Source organism: Triturus cristatus, chromosome 1_1, assembly GCF_964204655.1.
Source record: "Triturus cristatus chromosome 1_1, aTriCri1.1, whole genome shotgun sequence".
NCBI classification, from domain to species: domain Eukaryota; kingdom Metazoa; phylum Chordata; class Amphibia; order Caudata; family Salamandridae; genus Triturus; species Triturus cristatus.
The window spans coordinates 444,619,324-444,632,185 of NC_140579.1; the positions used below are offsets into that span (position 1 = coordinate 444,619,324).

The 12,862-nt window shown below is 48.6% G+C and overlaps 1 protein-coding gene across 1 annotated transcript in view; it reads right to left on the reverse strand.

The window, feature by feature from the left end:
- The window catches only part of LOC146870411 (uncharacterized), a 1,711,658-nt gene extending 1,701,927 nt beyond the window's left edge, over positions 1–9,731 (reverse strand). Inside the window, exon 1 of the mRNA XM_085640891.1 lies at positions 9,647–9,731. Coding sequence (XP_085497017.1) covers positions 9,647–9,731 — 85 coding nt within the window. The remainder of the gene's footprint in view (positions 1–9,646) is intronic.
- Positions 9,732–12,862: the final 3,131 nt, after the last annotated feature.

A 12,862-nucleotide genomic window follows, 5' to 3' on the forward strand; every position in this document is an offset into this window, starting at 1 on the left:
TTTCCTATTGGCTGTTATTGTGGTTAAAGAGCCCCATTACAAGCGGAGCGGGACGCGACGCGGGACGCCCTGGACGAAGCCCGGACTAAGGGCGGACAGTCTGAGACAGTCCGGGACAGGAGGGGGCAGGTGGGAGCAGCTGACCGGCTTTTGGTTACCTGTGTAATTTAAGTTCATTATTGTACACCCTGTAGTGTGTTTAGATTGCCAAGTCACTGTTGGTTACTATTTAAGGCTCCTTGGCGATTGGAGGTTGTATGTGACAACCTACTTGGGAAACCTTGGCATACTGTTGTCGCTGTCTACAATAAGTAATCCTAGGGGGGTCTTGAAGCCCAATCTGCTAATTATGCCTAAAGCAAAGTTAACAGCTTCAACCACAACCATGGACAACTACCTGGTTAAGATGGTCGATAAAATTAACCAGGAACGTAGGAAATCATTAGGTCGTCCAGGGTCACAGAGTTTGGTTTCCCCCCCGCCTATTTGTTTGGCATCTGTGAGCCACCTTGTTCAGGATCCTAATGCTCCTTTATTACCTTCTGTTTGTTTATCTGAGGGAGCTGTTACAGACACTATTAGACCGGATAGCGATACTCCGGAGTCCACGATCGACCCTGAACCAGACCAAGCTACCCTACCTGATGTACCTATCCCCGGTCAGTCTGTTCCCAGACGCCAAAAATTGATACGCACATGTAGGAACACCACTAAACCCATACAGTCTAAGCGAGGAGGGAATCGCCATACTAACAAAAAGGATTCCACCCTGCAGTTAAATGTCCCAGCCCAATCTGTGCTAACGGAAGGAGCTAAGGTCATCTTAGATAAAGAACAGCTGGATCTTATAACTCAGGCTATAGTTGCCAAGTTTGACATATTTGTTAAACCTTTATTGACCAAACTTTCCACTCTTGCCGATTAAGTAGTCAGATTGGGAGGTATCCTGGATTCCTTTGTTAAGGTTAGTCCAGCCCCAACCAATATTACTGGTACTCAGGTGTCCCAGGAGAACTCTTTAACTACCTTTGATACAGCCCCATTGATGATTGAGAATAGCAGTTCTGAATGTAGACCTGGGTGTGCCCCTGGAAAGCCTGCTGTAGTTACAAATGTGCCATCCAAGTGGCAAAATACTACAAAACCACCCGCCGTTTCAGTACCAGGGGAATCATTGGGCAACAACTTTAACTTCCCTAGCTCCAGAAACCCCCAACCGAACCTGCCACCTACGTGTGCCCCATTTGTTGCTGTCCTTATGAACGTCCCCCCTGTTAATAGGCTTGATAGCAATCCTGCTGGTGTAGAATCACACTCGTCATTAAAGAACAAAACTGTGGACTGGCTCCACCGACAGTGTGACTTCCCTCTAGCATTATCCAGAGATATACTTTGTACCAGGAGAACTAATTGGGTAGGTAAGTCCCGTAAGACCTGCGAAGGTGACTGTATAGTCATCAACTTCCGCAACCCCCATCTCACCTCCACAGTTTTAATTAAAGCCGCTTCTCTCCCAGTGACTGAACATGGTATATCCCTGCGGCCGCTTGGGTACTTTTATAGAGATTTTGCAACTCAACCTGTTATCCAATCTGTTGATGAGCGCCACTGGCTTAGGCCTAGAGTTCAGGCCCTGGGTGTTATACCCACTATCTCAACGTTTAATAGATTCCAGCCGTTAAGTGGGCTAGATTACAATGACTGACTGGAGCCGACTATTGATGGTGTCAGGTCGGAGGACTTGGACCCGAGCAAAGTGAGCTATATTGGGGCATCCAGGATATCAACTTCAATTATTAATAATATTGGGGTAAGCGAATTGAACTCTACTGCGGCATGCGACCAAGGGAATCTGGCTAACCCGAACGGGGATAGGTCCCCGAAGAACCCTTCCACATGTTTAGTCAACTCTGGTTCTAGTGTCATAGCCTGTTGGAATGTTGCGGGACTTTCCCACAAGGATGATTGCTTAGGTTGGTTCGATTTTATCAATCTTTTTAATATTTTATGTTTTCAGGAAACCTGGAGTTTGGTCCCCATCAATTATAACGGGTTTGTCTCATATTCAATACCTGCAGTGGCTTCTAGTTCTGGAAGAGCCAAGGGTGGCCTCCTGACACTGATTTCTGTTGACGCCCCGTTTGTAGTAAAGAAACATGTCCCGGTGGGGGACCATTCCCAGATCCTTTGGCTTTATAAGGAGCAGGATAGGAATATCCTTTTAATCAATTTTTATAATAATGTTTTTGATAATTCTAGGCAACGTATAGCTTTTGCTTTGGAGGAAGCTTTGGTTAAAATTGTTACAGGAAATGAAATCGCTTTTGATTTTATTTGGTTGGGTGATTTCAATATTTCTACCTGTGTGTCCTCTGCCCGAAGGGTCTGTGGTTTTTTAAGCACCCAAGGAGAGGGAGTCGCCCATTTTCCACATAATCCATATGGGGATTCATTAAATAAAATTTTGATGACATATGATATGGAGATTATGGGGAATGCGAGGGGTATCCATGATGAAATTGTCCCTACCTTCACGGGCAGAAACGCTCACTCCGTCATCGATTTTATTTGTACTTCCACTAGCCTTATTCCTTGGTGTTCTGCCCCTCTAGTAGTTGATAATCTGATTAGTGATCACAACTGCCTGACCATGGAGTTGGCTCTTTGGAAAACTTATACAGATCCCAAACCTAGAATTGTGGATAACATCGAGCCACATAGACCAAATGGATATAGAATTAGGTGGAAGGGAGAGAAGGCAGACCTCCTGTCCAGTACCATCATTGAGAACTGCTCTAAAGAAATCGAAACTATACTAGTGAGCGAAGAATCGACAGCAGTTATACTGAATTCATTTGTCGACATCAATCACTCCATAGAAGCAGTGTTCACCAAAAATCTTAAGGGCGATTCAAATCGGCCGAGGGGGTGGTTTGATCGTGCCTGTACTGCTGCCCTGAAGAGCCTTAAGGAGGCTTTGGCCGAAAAACAAAGGGATATTATACTCATCCGGCATCTTAGGGCAACCTATAAGGCAGCCATCACAGATAGAAAGGCTGAACTTAAGCGTGAGGCTTGGGATAAGTTAGATCGGGCCGCCGAAACCTCTGACTCCTCGCTGTTTTGGGCCACAGTCAACAGCCCTTTTTTAAGGGACGAGGCTGTGCCTATCTTGTCTGCTAACGTTAGCGTAGAAAGCTGGGTTTCCCACTTTTCCCAGATTTTTGACTCTGATAAACTCATGGACAATGGTGATGGGGCCTGGCCAATTCTCCCCCTAGATATAACATGTGCCGAGGTTAAGAAATGCATTATTGCAAGTAAAGGTGGGAAGGCCCAGGGACCAGATGGTGTGCCGGTGGATATCTATAAAAAAGAACCTGAAATCTGGGGCCCACTATTGACCAAGGTATTTAATTCTGCTGTGAGACATGGTGCACCGCCTACTTGGGAGGAATCTATTATTATTCCCATCTATAAAAAGGGGGAGAAGGGTGATGCTAAGAACTATCGGCCTATCTCCCTTCTCGATTCGTCCGTGAAAATCATGAGCCGGGTGCTCCTTGTCAGATTAGAAGAATGGGTGGAAGATAACAATATTCTGGCTAATTCCCAATATGGATTTAGGAAGGGCAGAGGCACAGTCGAACAGTGTCTTAACTTAGAACTGCTAATTGGGAAATATACTATGGCCAAGAAGGGTTCCCTCTTCCTCTGTTTTGCCGATCTCAGTAGTGCCTTCGATATGGTTAACCATCAGATTCTTTGGGAGACACTACTGAGAATGGGGGCACCGGAGGGCATTGTCTATTTCCTGGCCAGACTGTACGTTAACCTTAGCTCTAGCGTCAGATATGGCCCGGGAGGGGAACGCACCACTAAGTTTCCAGTTAAGCGTGGCATTAGACAGGGGTGTGTGTTAGCCCCATTGCTCTTCACACTCTTTATCAATGAGGTGGACTCTGTCTTAAGGTCAGTGGGGGCTGATGCCCCAACCATTCTTGACTCTTATATCCCGGTACTACTGTATGCGGATGATGCAGTTCTTCTTTCTAGGACCCCTGTAGGCCTCCAACGCCTCATGGACAGGTTTTCCTTGTTTATCGGGGAAAGGAAACTGGTCATTAATAAAACAAAGACTTTTGTCATGGAATGTGGTAAGGGCCGTAAAAAACCTCACTCATTCTTTATGGAAGGACAGAGGGTACAGACGGTAGATACATTTAACTACTTGGGTATCACCTTTTCCAAGACAGGTAGCTGGACCAGCGAAGTTACCCACGTTAGAGCAAGAATGGCGAAATGTGCTCACGGGGTATTCACGTTCGCCTCTAAGATCGGGGAAAAACGAATTAGCGACATGTTGAAGATCTACCAGATGAGGTGCCTTTCAATTGCCCTTTATGGAGCGGGTGTCTGGGGGCACGTTTCGGTTGGGAGTCTCAAAGTGGAGGAAAACCTGTTTCTAAAAAGATTACTCTGTTTGCCTACTTCAGCATCCACGCATTTGGTCCATAGGGAATTTGGAATATCCCATCTACTAGATTCCATTGCCCATAGACCTTTAATGTTGTGGCGTGCGATCTGGGCTAAGGAGGAGACCTCCATGAATAGAGATATTATCAAGGACTGTTTATCTCTAGATAATCATATGAAGATCCCCTGGGTAAAATTTGTTATGCACAGTTTTAAGGACATATATGGTGTTAATCTATATGAGGATTGTTATGCTGCCAACACTATGTCCAAAAGCGAAATGAAGTCTGTTTGGTTAACATTAAAGTTCGAGGAACATTTGAAGGCCGGTAGCAATCTATCCACCTGTAAGCTCTATGACAGCAATTGTGAGATGTCAGGTTATCAATCTTATTTGAGCTTTGTTACTAGGCCATCTCACAGGTTTGTTTTAACCAGACTGCGCTTTGGAATTGTTCACCATCTGGTGGCGTTTCCTAATACCAAAAAATACCCTATGGGTCCTTGTCCCTGTGATGGAATTACAGCACAAAGTACATTGCACTTTTTATTGTTTTGCCGACTATATGGTAACTACCGTATTGCATTTTTAAAACCCCTGTATAAGAAACTTGGTGTCAGAACAGTTAAGGATGTCCTGAAACTGATATTTAACCCCTCCCCTGATGTCTGTTTCTTTACAGCCACATTCCTTTTAAAAGCTATCAAGGCTAGGCCTAGTATTATCATCTTTTAAAATCGATATTGCCGTTTTTTATGTATTACCTGTTTTAACACCTTGATGATGTTTTTTATGAATTATTCTTGTTTTTAACCTATGTGTATCATGATGTTTTTATGTGTATTGCTTTTATGGACTTTGTTGTCAAGCTCCGAATAAAGCTTTATGAATTGAATTGGGTCAGCAACTACAGCCACAATGAGTTAGCTACTACAACCACAATGGATCAATTACTACAACCAGAGTGGGCAGCTACTACAACCACAACGGGTCAGCTACTACAGCCAGTACCATTCTGCTGCTACAGCCAGAGGGTCTCTCCACCTGTGGCAGCCATCTTTAAAGGGCTCTTGACTAGGCATGGGCAGAGTTCGCGGAGTTCTGCTACTTGGAACCCTGCGAAGTGCTGAAAAAACTCTACCGCACTCCGCAGAGTTCCCCGAGCATCACAGTGCGGCAAGTCGTGCCGCTCACGCTGATTTTTATCGCTGTGAGTTTCTCCCCTGCTGTCAAATCAGCACGAACTGCACCATGGTCGGCCAAAACTATGAAACAGCGAGCCTTTATAGCAATCGCACCTCCCTCCTTAATCTCCCAGGCAAGTCCCAATGTGAATTATAGAGAGCAATGTTGCATGCACATCCACTGCACCCGCTGTTTCCAAGGAGCGATCAGAGGATCCGAAAAGTTCAACATGTAAATGTGAAGTGCACAGCACAATCAAAATTCCATAAACAATTAGTCCATTCCTTCCAAATTGCATCCAAAGTCATCTTTATTTCTCACAGGAATAACACAGAACAGCCAACGCGTTTCGTCCACTACCTGTGGACTTCATCAGGGCATGATAAATTTATCTTTTAATGTATTGAGGCCTGAAGCATGCCAAAAATCATCATATAGAACTGTCTAGATTCCTGGTGTGAGTCTGAGCCTATTCTTCCTTGAGACCTCATATATTTAGGGGTAAGCAAGACTCATCAAAAGCCCCTGAGTACATGACAGAAAGGCACCCTGATACGCACCGTATCCAGCTTCCGAACCTGACGTCTCACATTGAATTCCACGGGTAGTGAACGAAACACGTTGGCTGTTCTTTATTATTCCTTTGAGAAATAAAGATTACTTTGGATGCAATTTGGAAGGAATTAACTAATTGCTTGTGGAATTTTGATTATGCGGTGCACTTCACATTTACATGTGGCACCATGGTCAGCTCAAGAGGTCGCTGCTTCTCAAGTAGATGTTATCTCGAGCTGCAGGTTCCTCAATGCGAGGCAGGTTTCTCAACGCGATAGATAGCGACCTTCCACGACCGTCCGCGTTGAGAAATCTCGCCAGGAGGTGGTAAAGTGTATGATTTTTAGGTCTCGCCTGAGCCAGCGTTTTAGCGCTGCTCTGGCGAGAGCTATAGAAAACGGGGATTTGGAAGTGCAAACGAGTGCTTTTCAGGCCCCCAACTACAGTGCATGTGCGCTGGGCGCGCGCACCAGTTGTCAGCCTGTGTGTACGTTTCGCGGGCGCTTTGATGTTCTCAGTGAGCCGCGCGGCCACTGCGAACATCAAAGCGCCCGCGAAATGATTACTTTCACTTTAACGTTCGCACCTACTTGGCAGACTGGTTCTCTGTTGCTCTTTCCTCCTCTGCTCTCTCTCCTCAGAGTCCGTCCCTCCCCCTGTTGCAGCAGCTGGCATTACACGGGGGAGGGTGGCTCTTCATGCCTACCAAAAAACAAGCATTGGCATAGCCAATAGGTCTCGCTTTTGGGACCTTATAAGTATTTAGTTATGCAACTGTTGCATAGTTAAACACTTATAAGGTCCCAAAAGCGAGACCTATTGGCTATGCCAATGCTTGTTCTCGCTCGCCATCGTTGGCGAGCCGCATGAGAGGAAAAAGTGTGTGGCGCTTCGCAAAGTTTTGCGGAACTCCGTGCTCCACAAGGAGTGGGCTAAAGTCCGCAAACTCCATCACCAGAGCAGAATTTGTCACCCACCCCTACTCTTGACACGGTGCTGGTGGCCCTCCTGTCCTTCTAAGGGCCACAGATTACAAGCTGAATCACAGCTCACAACAATAAGTTGTGTAAGTGCACTGCACTGCGCCCTTCCTGTGCACTGTCTGTGGGTTTGTTTACTTGTATTGTAGAGCGAACCTTAACCCATGGAAATCCTTTGCACTTCTGCGCCTGTGACCCTCTACACATTTTTCAGTTACACTGTGTTTGTAGTGATGAATTGGGACGGATTTGAGCCCCTCATGTAACCTGGGAGGGGCTTTGAAATTGAATTTTTTCGTCTACAGCCCTGTTTGTACATTGTGCGTTAGCCTGTTCATCCAGCCGTTCATCTCTGCGGGCACTCTACTGACCCTCCCCCCTGCATGTTGCATCCCTCAGTCACTAGGGCAATGTCAGAGTTTTTTCTGCAGGTAGGAGGCAGGTGGTTAATGAGTGACCCCTCATGGGCTGTGTGAATGGGCTGGACAGAAGCCTCAGTTAGCCTGCGCGGAATGAGTTTATTTCGAGACAGCACACAGAGATGTAGACACACTGAGAGGCAGACACACTGAGAGACAGACACACTGAGAAGGACACATTTAGAGGCACACACACTGCGAGGCAGACATAATGGGAGGCAGGCACATTGATAGGAACACACTGAGAGGGACACACTGAGAGGCAGGCACACTGAGAAGTAGACACACTGATAAGAGGATACATAGAGAGGCGGGCACACTGACAGTGAGAGGCAGACACGGGCTGACACTGACGGTGAGAGAGAGAGAGAGAGAGAGAGACTGACACAGTGACACTGTGAAACGGGCACGGTGGGAGAGAGAGACGTCTCAGACACACTGACGAGAAAACAGAGTGACATACCATAGACGAGCCAAAGGGCACACTGAGGCGCATCAACTGACACACTGAAAGCGAGCACACACCGAGACAAACGGACAGAGAGACACACACACTGACAGAGAGACACACAGACAGACAGATTACAGGCACTCTGATAGGTAGAGACATTCAGAGTCACACTGATAGGAGACACACTCCCAGGTAGATACAGCACCGGCACACTGACAAGGAACCACACAGAAAGACAGGTGCACTGATACACTGACATGGAGACACACTGAAAGATGGGTGCACTGACACACTGACAAGGAGACACAATGAAAGATAGGTGCACTGACACACTGCATGGAGACACGCTGAAAGGTAGGTGCACTGACACACTGCATGGAGACACACTGAGAGATAGGTGCACCGACACACTGCATGGAGACACACTGAGAGATAGGTGCACCGACACACTGACATGGAGACACACGGAAAGATAGGTGCACCGACACACTGACATGGAGACACACTGAAAGATAGGTGCACCGACACACTGACATGGAGACACACTGAAAGATAGGTGCACTGACACACTGACAAGGAGACACAATGAAAGATAGGCGTACTGACACACTGCATGGAGACACGCTGAAATATAGGTGCACTGACACTGCATGGAGACACACTGAGAGATAGGTGCACCGACACACTGACATGGAGACACACTGAAAGATAGGTGCACCGACACACTGACATGGAGACACACTGAAAGATAGGTGCACTGACACACTGGCAAGGAGACACAATGAAAGATAGGTGCACTGACACACTGACATGGAGACAGACTGAAAGACAGGTGCACACTGCCAGAGATGCACACTGTAAGGCAGAGACACTGTCAGAGAGACACACTAAGAGACAGGCACACTGACAGAGACAGATACACTGACAGAGAGACACGCTGAGAGACAGACACATTAACAGAGATGTACACTGAGAGACAGAGACACTGCCAGAGAGACGCGCTGAGAGACAGACACACTGACAGATGCACACTGAGAGACAGACACATTGACAGAGAGACACACAGAGAGACAGACACGCTGACAAGGTGACACAGTGAGAGACAAGATACAGCTCTGACTCACCCGCAGGGAGACACACTGACAGAGATGCACACTGAGAGACAGACACACCAACAGTGAGAGGCAGGCAGGGTTCTCGCATGGCGACACCAGACACAAGCATACCGAATTCTCCTGGAATCACCTACCTCATCCGCACATTAGCGCCCACCTGCCCCTCCCCTGGCGCTTTACACATTGGTACCTTCCGTCCGTTACACATTCGTTTTCTTACCCCGAGGTCCCCCTTCAGAAAGACCCCTGTGCGCATTGACACCCCCAGCCCATTACTCTTCTACCCCCACCCCACGCACCTACCTCTCCCAACCTAAGTATAAATCTACCTCCCTCCTGTCGCCACACTGGTGTCCAACTGTCCTGGCGCTGGTCACTGGCTCCTCACATCGGGACCCACAAGATCCCCCCCTCCCCCGGATCAGACCCCCATCCCCCACGTCCGTGCCCCCCCCCCCCCTCACCTGCGGTGCTGCCGTCCATCAGCAGCATCAACGCCAGGAGACCAGCGGGCCCCAGACAGTCGAGGGGCCCGCGCTCCAGCTGCATGTCTCTCAGTCTGGGAGCCCCCACCGCCTTGGAGCTGTCAATATGCCCCCCCCCCCCCAGTGATGCTGGCTCTGAGAGAGGCAGGGTCTTCCTGCTGCTTAATGCCAGTAAACACAGGACCTCTCCCTGCTCATTGATGTGACGGGGCGGGGGCGGGGGGGGGGGGGGGGGGGGGGTGAGGGGTGAGTGATGACAGGCAGGGGGAGGGCCCGACTTCCTCATGAATGGAGGAGACATAGTGAGAGGGGGTGATAATCACACACTGGGCGGGGGTTGGAAGTGTGTGCGCGGGAGAGTAATGGGAGGAGAGACCGCGGGGTAAAGATAAGGCTAGGAAGATAGAGAGACAGAGAGAGAGAGAATGAGTGACGGAGAGAGAGAAAATAGGTGACAGACAGAGAGTTGCGAATGAGAGGGAGAGAGTGAGAGGGAGAGATAGAGAGGCGAGAGAGACAGAATGAGTGAGAGGGGGAGAGAGAGAGGGAAGAGGTGAAAGAGAGCAGAGAATGAGAGAAAGGGCGAGATAGAGAGGCGAGAGAGACAGAGTGAGAAAGAGTGAGAGGGAGAGGGAGAGAGAGAGGGAAGAGGTGAAAGAGAGCAGAGAAAGGGAGAGATAGAGAGGCGAGAGAGAGAGAAGAGGTGACAGACAGAGAGCAGAGAATGAGAGAGGGGGAGAGAGAGAAAGAGAGAAGAGTTGACAGACAGAGAGTACAGAATGACAGAGAGGGAGAGATAGAGAGGCGAGAAAGACAGATAGAGGGTAGGAGAGGCGACAGAAGCGAGAGAGACAGACAGAGAGATAAATAAAGAGAGAAAGAAAGACTGACAGAGAGAGCGAGAGCGAGAACAGGTGACAGACAGAGCAAAGAATGAGAGAGAGGGAGAGATAGAGAGGCGAGAGAAACAGCGAGAGAGAGGGAAGGAGAGGCGTCAGAGAAACGAGGAAGACAGAGATAGAGAACGAGAGAGTGAGAGAGAGAGAGAGAAAAAGAGAGGTGGAGAGAGGGGGAGGAAAGTTGATAGAGAGGCGAGAGAAGATAGAGAGCAGAAAGAGGTGACAGAGAGAGAGAGGCGAGGCAGAGATGAGGGAGAGACAGAGAGAGAGAGAGAGAGCGAGAGCAGGGGAGAGAGAGAGAGAGGTGACAGACAGAAAGAAGAGCGAGAGAGAAAGAGAGGAAGGGGAGGTGACAGGCAGAGAGGTGAGAGAGAGTGGAGAGAGAGTGTGGAGAGAGAGAGTGGAGAGAGAGAGAGAAAGAGAGGTGGAGAGAGAGGGGGAGGAGAGTTGACAGACAGAGAGAGAGGGAGAGAGAGCGAGAGCAGGGGACAGAGAGAGAGAGAGGGAGAGAGAGCAGGGGACAGAGAGGGAGAGAGAGCGAGAGCAGGGGACAGAGAGAGAGAGAGAGGTGACAGACAGAAAGAAGAGCGAGAGAGATAGAGAGGAAGAGGAGGTGACAGGCAGAGAGGTGAGAGAGAGTGGAGAGAGAGTGTGGAGAGAGAGAGAGAGAGAGTAGTGGCACAGGGTGAAACCGAAGGATGAACAGATCAGTAGCTGAGATTAATTCAAGCATTCCACCCATCACATTTTTGTTTTTATCAGTGTGATTCAAGTACAAAGGATCGCCCCAGATGCGGAACCCCCACCTCACTACGTCATATGACTGAGGGTGCACCCCAGTGATGAGGCCCACCATGGTTAAAGCTGCTCTGGGGCCTGCACGGGCCCAATGGCTCACTGAGCCATAAGACTTACCCTGCACCTCACTGGCGCAAGCCTAATGAGGCAGAACGCGCTTTGGGGTGGCTTTGTTGCTGTGAATAAGGGCCGTGCCCTGGCAGTTCACCCTGGGCTGTCCACGTTGTAGCAGGATTAAGGCTGCTTTGCACAAGGTACTACCTGTATGAAGTACCACAGGAGTAAAGCAACAAAACGATGGACTGGAATGTGGGCCAGAATAATCACCAGGGCGGAGATTGATTCAAGCATTCCACACATCACGGTTTTGTTTTTCTCAGTGTGAATCTCTAAGTACAAGAGTAGCCCCTGACATGGGCCTCACAGCTCACTACAGGAATCAAGTCCCTCTCTGAAGAACCCCAACAAGGCTGAAACCTCCTGTTTCCTGGCCCGGAAGCTAGAACGAACGGTTCCTGTTGGATCCGGACCAACGCTGATTTGCATATGGGGCTTCTTGTTTGAAGGGGCACAGTGAACAAACAAATGAAGGAGGGGAATGTGGTGTTCAAGGACTCCGCCCATCCTCAAAGAGGAACTCTTACGAGATCGACAGTGGTCTGAGATTGTGGTCACATTCAGAGAGTGACAGGGCCTGGTAGGGCAGGCGGAGCTGTTCCTATTGGAGAAAGACCACTTCGAAGGCTTAGCTACCCCCTGTTTGGAATGGCAGAATAGACAACAAAATGATGGACTGGAATGTGGGTTAGAGTAATTAGAAGTAACTGATATGTATTTTAGCAACAGATGTATGTAGGAAGAGAGTGTATGTGTGTGCGCGCGTGCTTGGGTGTGTGTGTGTGTGCGTGGGTGTTTGTGTTACTATCCCTGTGGGGACTTGTGTGTGATAGCACACTCACGCTGTGGATGGAGGGGAGCGAGAGCTTTTTGTGTGTGAATGAAGTTGCTGGGAGTGGGATAGACTGATTTGTTGAGACATGCTGGGAGTGGGATGGACTGATTTGTTGAGACAGTAAATTTCATACATGCATAGAAGACTCACAGTCAACAACTTGCAGCTCGCAGAAGGTGGAGTGAGTCAGGGGCAGTGGGACGGGGTTGGGTGGGAGGTGGGTGGGGAGTGCTTGGAATGACAGCTGTATTTTTAACATAACAGGCAGTGCAGGCAGAGAAAGGGAGAGGTCTGTCTGAAGAAGGGCCAGCTCTTACTCATGTCTTGTGCATAGAGTAAGAGTTTAGAAGGAGCAGGGACTCAGGTATTAGATGCATCAAAAGTAAACCTTAGGCCCAGTGGGGGGAGGGAGACCTTAGGCCCAGTGGGGGGAGGGAGACTTAGAGAGCGAGAGAAAGACAGAGAGAGAGGGAGAGATGGATGGAGAGAGGTTGGGAGAGAGCGTGAGAGGTGGAATCAGGTGTTAGATGCATCAAAACTGACCCT